The sequence below is a fragment of the Bidens hawaiensis genome, unplaced genomic scaffold (genome assembly GCF_021521415.1).
Source record: "Bidens hawaiensis isolate Kalapana, Puna unplaced genomic scaffold, B.hawaiensis_p1.1 tig00019657_1, whole genome shotgun sequence".
NCBI lineage: Eukaryota > Viridiplantae > Streptophyta > Magnoliopsida > Asterales > Asteraceae > Bidens > Bidens hawaiensis.
The window spans coordinates 465,460-478,995 of NW_027492981.1; the positions used below are offsets into that span (position 1 = coordinate 465,460).

The 13,536-nt window shown below is 34.8% G+C and overlaps 1 protein-coding gene across 1 annotated transcript; it reads right to left on the bottom strand.

The window, feature by feature from the left end:
• Nucleotides 1-12,311: 12,311 nt before the first annotated feature.
• Nucleotides 12,312-12,760, bottom strand: LOC143558788 (uncharacterized). Its single transcript, XM_077047549.1, has 2 exons — nt 12,752-12,760; nt 12,312-12,632 (listed from the first exon to the last, which is right to left on the bottom strand). Exons 1-2 carry the CDS (start codon nt 12,758-12,760, stop codon nt 12,312-12,314), a joined length of 330 nt encoding a protein of 109 aa, XP_076903664.1.
• Nucleotides 12,761-13,536: the final 776 nt, after the last annotated feature.

Genomic DNA, 13,536 nt, shown 5'->3' on the forward strand with positions numbered 1-13,536 from the left:
TACACTAACACCACATTCGAGATTGTTAGAATTACCCTTGTCCTAATACGTTAAAGTTTTGCTTTTATTCACGTGATGATATCACCTACTAAGGTTCTGTTTGTTTTTGTTTAAAATGTCTGCAAGGGGCTTACGTCTGCAGGTGTACAAACATAAGCTTCTGAAGACTATTTGTTTTTTTAGAAGAAAAAGATCTGAAAAATGCTTTTATGGTCTTAAAAAATAAGTTATTGTTCAACTTCTTCACATCCTATCAACACCCAATGTCTAACACCACCACCACCCACCGTGCACCACCACCATCACCCATTGTTCGCCACCACCACCGTCCATCACCACCACCACCCACCGTCGGCCACAACCACCGTCCACTACCATTACCCACCGTCCACCACCACCACCACCCACCCTCGCTGTCCACCACCACCACCAACCGCTCACCACCACCACCGTCCACCACCCGCCACCACCACCGTTCATCGCCACCACCACCCACCGTCGTCCACTACTACCACCCACCACCACCTCTATCACCACCACCACCCACCGTCGGCCACCACTACCGTCCACTATCGCCGCCACCACCGTCCATCTCCACCGCCACCCACCATCGGCCACCACTGCCGTCCACTACCATCACCACCCACCACAACTGTCCATCACCACCACCCACCATTCACCGCCTACTACAACCATCTGCCACCAATCGTCTACTACCACCCATTTTCATAGTTCGTACACAACAACTAATTATTTTAGCAGTCTACAGACGTTAAATAAATTTTATCTACTATGATATTTATGATAGGTAACTAATTTTCAGCTTATGCAGACGATATCTAGTTTATAAAACAAACAGTCTTATATTTTCATATTGCAGACCTTCAGACCACATCTTTAGTTGCAGACATGATATCAGATGAAATCAGATTGGAGACAGTTTTTGTCTTAAAAAACAAACAACATCTTAATATGCATAATCATCAGCATTCTCTAGGTAACTACTTCAAAATACTATGCAAATTTACATGAGAATACGCCCACTGTTCCATAACGTCCATCTTTATCAAAATCATTCTAAGCTATTAAGAAACGTGAACGTTTATTTCAACATGCAAATTATGCTACTATTTAACATAAGATTAATCACCAAGTATTCATCTATATAATATCATAAAAGAAAAGATTGCTTACATTTGTTTAAGATGTCCTTACTTGATAACCTTCCTCCTTGATCATTTGACTTCTTAGAAGTCAGATGTATTGTCATTCATCAGTCGTCTACAAGCATCTACTAATCAAATATAAACATTGGGTTATTAATCTAACCCGAGTGGGTTGTTTGTAAGTCTATATGAATATTTCATTTGTTAACCACACTTCTTAATTCCCAACATTTAAATCTCATGTTTATACCCTTATGTGGTCAATTGGGATCAGTAGCCAAGATCTTTTCCCATTTGTACCAAAAAAAAAAAAAATCATTTTAGATTTATTACAATAACTTTAACACTTTTACACAGCATGCATAGCCTGTTGTATATCACGATTTTGGCCTATTTCTGGGCCATATATTTATTTTTGTTCAAATCAAAATGTAGAAGACTCGTGTGGTTTACTAGCCAAAAAAAAAAAAGAACACATTCATCTAGGCTTGTAAATGAACCGAACGAACACGACTGAGGGCATGTTCGTGTTCGCTTATTTAACTTTAACTGAACACGAATACGAGCATGGACATATACTCAAACACATGTTTTTGCTCGTGTTTGTTCATAAGGGAAACGGACATGTTCATGTTCGTTTATATTTGTTTGTTTAAAACCTAAACAAACAGATCACGAACGTAAAAGGATACAAATGAACAATAAACAAACAAACTTAAAACATTTTTTTTCGCTTTATAGTTTTCCTTTAATATGAATAAAAAACTGTAAATTTTTCTCTTTTTGTGTTTAGTTTTCCTGATAATAATAATATTTATTATCAATGTTCATGCATTGTTATATTTATAAAATGATATACGTCTGGTCTGTTCATATACATTAAAAAACTACATTATGTCTATGTTAAAATACTAAGTATCACATAAACTCATATGCTTTATTCACAGTTGACAAAACTTGTACAGTTTATTACATAAAATCTTAAAAAAAGATATGTTTTAAAAACAATATTAAAAAAAATAACAAAATGGCAAAAAAGAAACAAGAAATGCTTGAATTGTGTTAATGTAAAACTTAGAGTGCGGGATATGTTTAGTAAAAATAAGGGGAAGTGGGGACATTTAGAAACACCCTTCAAAATATCTATCATGATTAGTAGTTTAAGTGAGCCCCAGTTAGTTTATATTTATATAAATATAACTACTTATGTATTTATTAAATCTTAACGAGCATAAACCAACATTCACAAACATAAATATGAAAACAAACTTTTTATTCATATTCATTCATTTAGTTAAATTAACAAAAAAAAAAAATTGTTTGTGTTTGTCATTTAATTAAATAAATGAGCTTCCCGTCAAACAGTTTTTGAATGTCCGGTCGTTTACAGACCTACTTTCATTGGAATTTTATGTGATTTTACATGATTTATACAAAACTGCTTTAATAAATATGTCAAAAGAAATTTCAAAATTCAGTCGAGGGTTATTCTCCAAATTCGGCCCAAACACTATCATGCAGCTCCTACTCACAGCTAAAACCCAAATTAAACATTCTTAAATATTAGAAACAACTAAAATAATGAGTTGAGACCAAAATATTAAATATGTCTCAATTACATCCAAAAACTTATTAAACTAAATGCAGGCTTCAATGGAAACAAAATCACTAAGGATCGTTTAATATATCAATGTAGATAAATTCCAAATCACTAAGGATTGTTTAATATATAAAAATGTAGATAGATTCCATGCTTCAAGTCCATTCTAATATGTTCCCCTTTTCTTTTCTCTTTGTTATTTATTCTAGTAAAGCAACCAAAAAAGTCTAAAACACCTTCACTTTTGTTTTCTAATGATTCCACTATACTCATATACCTTTTTTTTATCTACTAACAACATCCTTACAAGTCTAATATTGTCCATAATTAGCTTCATTTGATAAATGAAATTGGCCACTTGCAGTACTTTAATCACCAACCTTCATCTATTAAACTTCCAGCTTATCATAATATATATGATAAGTGTAACATAGCATAAGTGTTTAGCCATAAATTTCTTTTTAAAATCTCCTTTCAAAGTCTATAAAAAAGAGAAGATGGCAACATATATATATTCTCAATAGATGTTTATATCATTTTTAATATAAATCCCACATTTTAGGATGTTACATGATCTATATATTGAAAACAAAATAAACAAATGTTTTTCTCTTAACTTTTGTTTGCAAAATCATAATTTAATTTGGTGGTAAATTGCACATGGAGTTCGGGAGGAAAAGCAACCATGTTAAATAGTCAAACCATAATGTCTTGTAAATGCCCTTTTATTTTCTTGCCACTATGTTGAAGTTCTTTTATTTTCAGTTTTAACTACTAATTTATTATGCATATATTTCTTTTGTTTCGTTATGAAGGTCATGTACTCATGTGATATTTTTAATTTGGTCCACTCCGGATTGGATCGGGTCATTTAAATAAAATAATCAAGGTAAATTATTATTCTTATTATCTATATCTATATTGTAACATTTCGAATTTTCCATATTTGTTTTGTTTTAATTATATCGATAAACGAACGTTATTCGGGTCCTAATATTTAATAAAACTTTACATTTATGAGTTACCTAGCTTTCTAATGTTCGCTTTAAGCCTTTCCTATTTAATATAATGTCTATTCATTATTATATCATAAAAAGTTCATGAAATGATCTAAAACCAAACTAGAGGGACCATTGTTGTGCAAAACTGAAACACCACCCTCCGGTGGCTGGAGCGCCGCACGGTGGGGGTCCAGAAGCCGGCCGCGCATCGCTATGGTGCTGCTGCACAGTCAGTTCGCGAGAATCTTAGTTCGTTTTCATTCATTAGCTCGTCTATGGTATAAGATCAAGTATTTTAGGCACGTTTGAGTAGATTAAGGGCCAAGTAAAAGTATTATAGTCAAGATACAAGTCCTAATTCGTTATTTACTGCCCAAGAACGAATCTTTGTGTTTATTTCGTTGATTTTGTCATTTAAAACCATATATACTTACTTAATCGAGTCAAAAAGCCCATAAATAATCGTTTTAGCTTTTCCTATATAAACAAGTCATAATCATCTGCCACAAAACTTTACCTAAACCCTAACAAACATCCCTCAGCCGTCACTATCCTTTGCCATCTCGTATTCCTCTCAGTTTTTGGTGTTTTATTGAAGAACCGTTCATAAACCGGTTGACTTTGCAAGTTTAAAGACCTTTGACCCGTTATATCTCGTTGTTCGTTCATTTTCCGGGTAAGTTGTAAACTAAGTTTTGTTCATAAACAACATCTAGTCGATAAGCTTCAATAAATTTATGAAATTGAAGGGTGTTGGCTGGTCAATTGCTTTAAAACCCGATAAAGGGCAAAATAGTTAATCTGTTTGACTTCTCGTTTTCTCATACTTCTGGTCGGATTCATTCTTCGGTCCAGAAGACTTTTCTTCTCGTAATAAAATTTTAAGGCTTCTGCCAAAACCTGACTTCCGACTCGAAGTTCGGATTCTGGTCAGACTCGACTCATTTAAACATTAAAATTAACATAATGTTTGAATTGATTCCAGCAGCGTTAGGTTCGTTTTTGCTTATAATTTCATATCGCTAAGTTTCAAGTTCTGTTGATTATCTTCGTTCGGCGCGTTAATCGGAAGACTCTTTATTTTATTCTTGATATCTTATTAACTCGCTTATTATTAAGGTGAGTTTTGTCATTCCCCCCGTTTTACTTATTTTCAAATGTTTTAGGGGAGTATACGTACTTAAAGTATTTGTATTATATATATCTTAACATAGCAAACATTGTATTGTGTGTGAATTGCTAAACATATTTGCTACTTGCTTACTTGGTTATTTTGCCCATTCGGAGAGGTCCACCATATTCTCATATATTATGATCATATGACCGTCTTGTGTAACCGGCGCCCGATTTGCTTGGCAATGGTTCGCTTGACAATTTATTTGCTCATTGGTTTGGTTACATTTACCGCTGTACTTTACGTTTTGCTACTTTTCATATTATTATATATCATTGCAAAACTAATGACTTGCTCACTCATCATTTTTGTTAACAAAACTATTCTATTTTTATGTATATGCAGGTTATCGCATGAACTTAGGAATTGAAGTATTGGACTGCTAGTCGAGACTTTAGGAAATCATAAAGACAATATATTTAAATTTTAAGCTGGATTATTTCTTTATTTGTCATGGGTTATTGTTTGGAAATTTATTTGCTATATTTGGATGTTTTTGCTTTAAATGGAATAAATTAATTATTAGATATCGTCACCATTATTGTATGATAGTTACCTCGAGTTATGAGCAATCATGCTCACGCCCCGGCACTTCCGCCTTAGGTTGGGGTATAACAGATTGGTATCAGAGCCGAAGGTTTAAGATAGGTGGTTAGAAATTCTTCTAGTCATATGTTAGGAACCCCATACGTGCCTATCTGAACTGTGTTATTTGCTCTTTAATTGTTTATAGCTTATTTAGGTAATTATTTATGATATCTTTTATTTTAGGTAAATATTTATAATATCTTTTTGTTTTAAGTAATTGGTTAGTTTTATCTTTTATTTAGGGTAATTATCTATTATATCTTTTATTTTGGGAAATATATCTTTTATATTTAGGAATTATTGCACACACCAAATCTGAGTCTATGCCCCACTTTCAAAAATATTTTCCAAGTCTTTAAAAGTCATTCAAAAATTTTAGTAGATTGTTTTTTCTTAATTTGGGAAATTCCTTAAGAATTCCCAAGAATTATTTTTACCCCCTCTCCTTAGAGCATGGGAGTATGACATATTTGGTTAGTAGCCATAGGGGACTAGAGAACTATGAGTTGGGTCTTGGCAAAATGGTTCCGAGAACCAAAGGTAAGACGCTATTCCTTACCTGGAGGATAACCCGACCACAGTACTCGAGTCCCTAGGCCAAAGCTGGACAATATGTCATACAACCGGACCCTAAGTGAATCGAACGCGGCCGATCAACCGGTTGCATTCCTTTTATAAACCGAATTCACGGTGGTTCGTGGCTAAATTCGGAAACTTTCCAAAATTGTGTTTTAATTATTTTTAAATGTTTAGTTGGGTGGAAAAATCAATGACAATCCATGGGCACTCCAACTATCCATTTCACAACCCATTTGATTCGTTATTTGGTTGGGAATATCACCGTGGTGGTTCACGAGATATCCCGACTACTTATTTTATTTGTTTGTTCGATAATTAGTGGGGTCAGTTAAAATGTCATGTAACGCTCATGGGCCGACCCACTCCATTGATTTGATAATTCGTTAATTAATTGGGTCAATTAAAATGCCATGTAACGCTCATGGGCCGACCAACTCAAATTGTTGTTAAATCATTATTTAATTGGGCCAAGAAAATGCCATGCAACGCTCATGGGAAGCCCAATTCTCAATATTAAGTCCCGATATGTAATTTGGGTCATTTAAACTACTATGGAATGCTCATGGGAGACCCAATACACGAAGCTTGGTTTTACAATTTAGTTGGACCATTCAAATTGCCATGGAAAGCTTATGGGAGGCCAACTCACTTGATTTGATTTGTTGTCTATTTTTGGTTATTTTTCATTTAAATTGGAAGAAACATAGTAATCGCTTAAACATTATTCACATTATTTTAAATCGCGACTTATCCTCAAGTCATGACAAATCACTAGCACATATTAGTCACATTTCCTCATTGTCTTTCATTAACTCGTTTACACAACTTACCCAATCCTTATAATATTTCACGTTTGGTCCTCGCAGAATGTCTTTTCAACTTCGTCGCCGTAGCAACCGCCGTCCATCGGCTGCTCATGACCGCCGTTTGGCTGCTCGCATCACGAAGGAGTTCACTGCTGCTTTGCCCGAGGTGATGGCTCAACTACAAAATATCAACTCGAATGGATCTGCTACTTTGAGTGCACCAAACAACTATCACTACAAAGCCATCTCCTTACCTTGGCGAGGAGAATGCTACTAAGCTCCTCCGCTGGTTTGAGAGGATGGAGAACATTTTCATCCACTGCGAGTGTCCAGATGACAAACAGACTCGTTTTTCCTCTTGCGTTTTCGAGGAATGTCCCCTTACTTGGTGGAACACATTCAAGGACCTCCAAGGCGTTGATGAATTATTAGCCATGCCTTGGGAGGAGCTTAAGGAGGCTATGAAGAGAGAGTTTTGCCCCGAGCATGAACTACAAAGGCTCGAGACTGAGTTTTGGGAGCTAAAGCAAATTGGTTGTGATAACTCGACTTACTCGAACCGATTCAAGGAATTGAGCCGGGTGGTACCACATCTTGTAACCCCTTTGTCCCGCGGTATCCGCAAGTATATCCGTGGACTCCCTACTGTTTTTCGTGACGCGGTTGTCAGTCGAGACCCTCTCACGATTGAGAAAGCCATAGCCCTTGCTACTTCCTTGACTGATGATCACGTTCGAGATGGTACACTATCCCGAAAGGACTCTAAGCCTGCTGCTGAAAAAAGTAAGGCCGAATCCTCTACTATTGCTAAAGCCGACCCTAAATGCATACCACCATCGGGTTACGCACGTACCGTTGCGAGGTTACAAACTTACTAACACCAGTTGCCTTTGCGCGTACACCGCTGCATCGCGCGGGCAACTGGCTAGTATAGAATAAAAGACAACTTTGGTGTTGCAATGGCCTTTTTCACCTGGCGGCACCTTAGTGATCGACAGTTTTTTGTTTATCATAACGAACATAACATAAACCGACTGAATGCCAGTTTTGTATTTTTTTAGTTCCGGTACAGTAACGAACGTGACGTAAACTGACTGAATTCACGTAAACTCGCCGCATTTTGTTTTAGTTCCGATACCATAATGAAAACAGACCGAATGCCAAATTTGTTTTCTTCATTTCCGATACCGTAACAAATGTGACGCGGACCGACCGAATTTTCATAGACTTACCGCCTCAATGCTCGGGTTATACCACGCTCGAGATTTACCAATTGACGACACCCCATTGGCTAACCTCAATGTTTAAATATTTATTTTTTTAGTTTTGGTTTTAGTTATGATACCACAACACACGTAACCAAAATCAATCGAATTCGCGTCGACTTACCGCCTCAACGCCCAGGACTGACAACGCTTAGGTTTTTATCACCGCTCGGGTTTTACCATTTTTCCCCGGTGCAACGCGATGGGTGAAACACTAGTTTTATATAATGCACAAAAATACGCAAACGTGTTATAAATGCGCAATGAAAACTAAACATACCAAGAAATGAAGGAAACCTTACCGGAAGTAGATTAATCGGTCGGCTGACGAGCGAAGATGGGAATCAGGATAACTGGTGGCGAACTAGCGAAGGGTCAAGGGATGATCGATTGATCAACGCTTCAGCTGCAGATCCTAATCTTTTGTGGCATTGTTTTTTTAATAAGGTTTAAACCTTTAAAAAATCTAGGTTAGACTAAAAATTCTTGGTTGCGCTATTAGACTAAACTTGTAATATTGTAGCATCGTTTCGAGTTAAGTTTTACATCAATCGACTCGTATCATCCTTCTGATCAAAATTACTGAAAAATCAATTTGAAATTCAGAAAAAAGTTAACGCCTTAAGTTTTTTTTAACGGGAGATCACTAAGAGCCATTTTTAAAATTTGGAACCACCGATGACGATAAACTCAGTTGGGATTATTATCGGCCAATAGCCATTAGTTGAAATTATAAAAATCCAATAAGCCAATTTATATTTGAAAGCTTTTAAATTTCTAGTTTGTTTTTTTCTTAGAGGTCGGTTTTTAAATTTAACGTGGCCAGTTTCAAAAGACAATTGCAAAATTTTATGAGAGGCGCTTGGGGTTTTCACGTACTTGTAGTACCCAAAAATTTTTTTTTAAGGGGGTCGGTTGTCCCTCTCTTAGTGAAATAAGTCCGCCTATGATTGTTTTGCCTATTTTTTTTCCCTTAGAAAAAAGTTATAAAAAATAAACTCTCTTGTAATGCTGTATATATTAAGTAACGTTAATGAAATGAAAAGAAAAAGGAAGTGTGCATATGAAAAAGAAAAGCAAGAAATATGTGATTCTGCAACTCAGTTACTGACAAAACAAATTAAGAAGCCAAACAAAAGACTAGTTTGGTGGTTAAGAGTGCTCATTTAGACTATAAACTTCACACTTGTTATCCATAAAATCACTATGGCATAAGTCTTATACTTTGTAACGGTTTCGGTCTATAACATTTTATTTTGTGCATGAGTAACATGATTGTCCATTGGTAACACAAAGTTGGCTTTTTGTGTGGTGTTCTTTAGAAGCTAAGCTGGAAATGGGTTGTAATTTTTGTATCCCGGTTCATGTTTAGATGCGGTGCTTTTGTATCTCATCTCTAACCATTGCCTATCCTATTTTATCGTTTTAATGAAGTCCGAATCTCCTAGTCGTTTATACTCTGATTGCCTATCACGTTCTTTATGTTGTGTCATGTTATTCCTATATGTTCCACGGATTTTGATTAATCCACTTTCCTTTTGACTTGACATATGATAATTGACAAACTGGGAAGCCTTCACGGGAGCGGTAATCTCCGGTTGGAAGTTCTAATTAAGAAAACGGATTGATATTGCGATTGTGGGTTTTGTAGAAAGAGAGAGAATTGTTAGTTTAAGTGGAATATTGATGAAAGAGGTGAAGAGATTAGAGACATGGACAGAACTTTAGAGGGGGAAAGGACGCCCCTGTTTTTGAGTTCAAAACTTTTAAATATATATAGCACATATATTTTCGATAAATATAGCATATATACTTCCAATAGTATTATTAATATATGAGTTTTGATAGCTCATACCAAACCAACTAAAGAATTAATTATGTTTTTTAATGTTTATGATTTTTATTTGGTGAAAAATATTGGTTTATTTTATGTGTAATAACTTAACATTTAACTTTTAATATCTTCGGCCCCTACTATTTAACAATTCAAGTTCCGTCACTGATTAGAGAGTTATCGCTCAAAAATTTTCTTGGTTTGTAGGCGTTGGCTTCAACTCTCACATACGAAAACTATATGAATAGTATCAAATCAGGGATGACTGAATGAAAATTGATTATTGGATTGAATTTGTAGCCCCGGAAATTGAATATTGATGGGTGATTGTAACTGAAGAAGATGAATTGCCAGACATCCTTGCTTATGATCACCGAATTGTATATTAGGGATTTGTCAAGTTTTCCTAAATTAGTGGAGAACTGGAGATGGAACGGGAATGAGAAGAATAAAATTAGATTTTTATTAACTTATATTTAAAACTATGTTGTTTTGATGGTTTCACATCTAAGCTTAGATGTTTAACAGCCTCATATTCACTTTTCCCTAATAATAATAATATTAATATAGGGATTAAAAGTTTTATAAAAGTTTACAAACATTTTAGATGAATTTCAACTTGTATCATTTAAGATTTTAGTGCGTCGAGTGATGTTTCGGAAATAATATCCAAAAATTTAAGTTATTAAATCTAGACATATAACCATTTAAGTAAGTCCAAATAAACAAGTGTAATTATTGTTGTTAGAAAGGGAATATATGTAAATAAATGTTTAACTAGTTTATTAAGGGTAAAATAATCATTTTTTAGTTAATTTTAATTAAATAGGAAATTATGTAATATATATGGTTTAGGGAAGAAAAATATATAATTGATTTTTAAGGGTTGGATAAATATGTAATAAGAGCATTCTCATCCATTCCATTATCTTTATCCTCGTAAGTTAACAAAAAACCACCACTTTTTAAAATTTGCCTCTCATTTTAAAAAACACCTCACATCCTATCCTCTATATCTATCTCTATCTCTATATTGTTTTTTTATTAATTTTTTCTCTTTCTACTCACTTACAATTATAACTACTTACTATTTTGTCATATTATAATTTTCTTTTAAAAAGTTTCTAAATATTTAGAAAGATTGAATTACGTTAAACGAGCCAAAGCTCGGCTCAAACTCGTGAAGTATTCTTAACCAAACATTATAATCAAACATGAGGATCAAACGCTCAAATAAAAATGGTTTGACCTGTAAAGTCATAAAATCTCTTATTCAATCTTTAACATTGGAATAAATGTATACCTTGATCTACATACAAAAATATATTAGGCCATGGTCATAGCATGCAGACTTATGATGATTAGAAAACAAAAATGTTAATGGAAAGAAAAGCCTAAACAAAAAACTTGAGTTAAAATAATCAACTATATAAACAATCTGACGAAACAAAGATGTGAGCTACAACAAGAACAAACAACTGTTGCACTTCAAACAAAGAAATCACAGGAACAAATCGCAATATTATTCTGCAATACAAACAAATCACAACTGCAATCTAATTAAACACCATTGGAATAGAATATGATGCAATATGTGGAGGTATGGTCCTAAATACCCGGTACGACCTTTTACTTATTGTGCTTTATATTATATTTGTTATATTAATGCCCAATGGGCTGGGAGACTTGTGGAGGTAACCCCTAACCGGGCTTGGCCCATTAAGGTTAGGGTTTCATGATGGTAGCCATGGAGTTCCTATATAAGGGGTTTTCATCTCTCATTTTAGGGGATCCCTTCTTGGACACTTGGCCTCTACATATATTTTTGTGTCTGTAAACAAGAGGAAACTCTTAGCAGTCACCTCCACACCCCCCACATCCATGGCAGATCTCGAGCTACCGGAGAAGAAGAGGAAGTCGTGGTTCGTTCATCTCGAAGACCGGAGAACATCGTCTTGGATCAGGTTAGATTCATTTCGTGTTTCTTCACAATACAAAAGAACAAATCACATATTGAGCATCTAGAGAAGCATTATCAAAGCATTAATCAGTTAAACAAAAGATTAACAAAAGCAATAATTTGTTGGATCGGGCCGGGTCGTACCCGTTGCACACTCCTAACACATTACAAGCAAATGACCCAAATAGATGAAAATTTAAACAAACGTTGAGCTAATAAGTTATGTTCTTACATAATGATTCTAATGATCATCACATAGCATGTTTCTAACTCCAACCAATAACATTCACGGAATAATAAATATAACGTGATATCGTTTATTGTTGAGAATAGAGTAGCTATTGATGTTCAACTAAATCTTCTTGAAGTTTATGATGAGCCGAGTTATCTCTAATACGAAGATGACGTTCGATGAAGTCCATAAACTCAGATATATAAGTGCGCGACAACTCGGGGAGATCATCATCAAGTTGATCATACTCCATATTAAGACTGTCACCATCATCGCGCTCATCTTCAATGATCATATTATGAAGAGTAACACATGATTTCATTATATTTGTTAGCACACTCACTTTGAACATTCGTGAAGGTCCTCGAATGATTGCAAATCGTTGCTGAAGTACCCCAAAAGCTCGCTCGACATCTTTTCTTGCAGCCTGTCAAAATACACATAAGTTTTTATCAACGCTAAAGATGAAATATGTTGGAACAATTATATTGCTTTTTATTTGTAAACAAAGAATAAACAAATAAGCTGTTGATCATGCAATTATACCCAATTCATGGGTTAATTGGTTAATAAGCAAATAGCTAACATGACCAGCAATTAACTATAGTGAGTCAAACTTGCTACTTTCCAGATCCAAGGATTTTATGTTCAACCTAGCAGCTAATGTTTTGTGTAGAGTTAATGAGCTATTTGAGATCGACTAGCTAAATGCTCGAATCGAGCCAAGCTTAAACGAGCTCGAGACTAAATAAGTTGGCTTAATAAACAAGCCAAGACCCGAGCCGAGCTTTACTTATCAAGCTCGAAAGCCAAAACGAGCATTATTTATATATATGATCTTAATCTAATATATTAGCAATGCATTTAAAGGAAAATTAATATATCTAAAATAACAACAAAAATAACTAAACAATACATACTGTCTTGCATTAAAAAAACTAAAAATAAAAAATCATATATAATATAAACATGAATAACAAATAACTCGAGCTTGAAAACCGACTCATAAACCAACCTTGAGCTTTAGAAACAAAGCTCAATAGGGTTGGGCGGTTCGGTTATGGTGGTTTGGCATCCCTTTCATAACGTTATAGACTTATATTACATTTATTTGAATATATAAGATGGTAAATGAATATAACACACATACACAATGGCACATTAAAAAGACGACCAGAAACAAAAATTAGAAGGTTAAACAGCCATCACCAGCCCGTTATACCACTAAAACCGAACCGACCAACCTACTTCGGTACAATTAGTTTCAATAGTTTATACCACTAAAAATTCCATCTTTCAGTATGACATTTTTCAAAGGTGGGCTGTTTTGG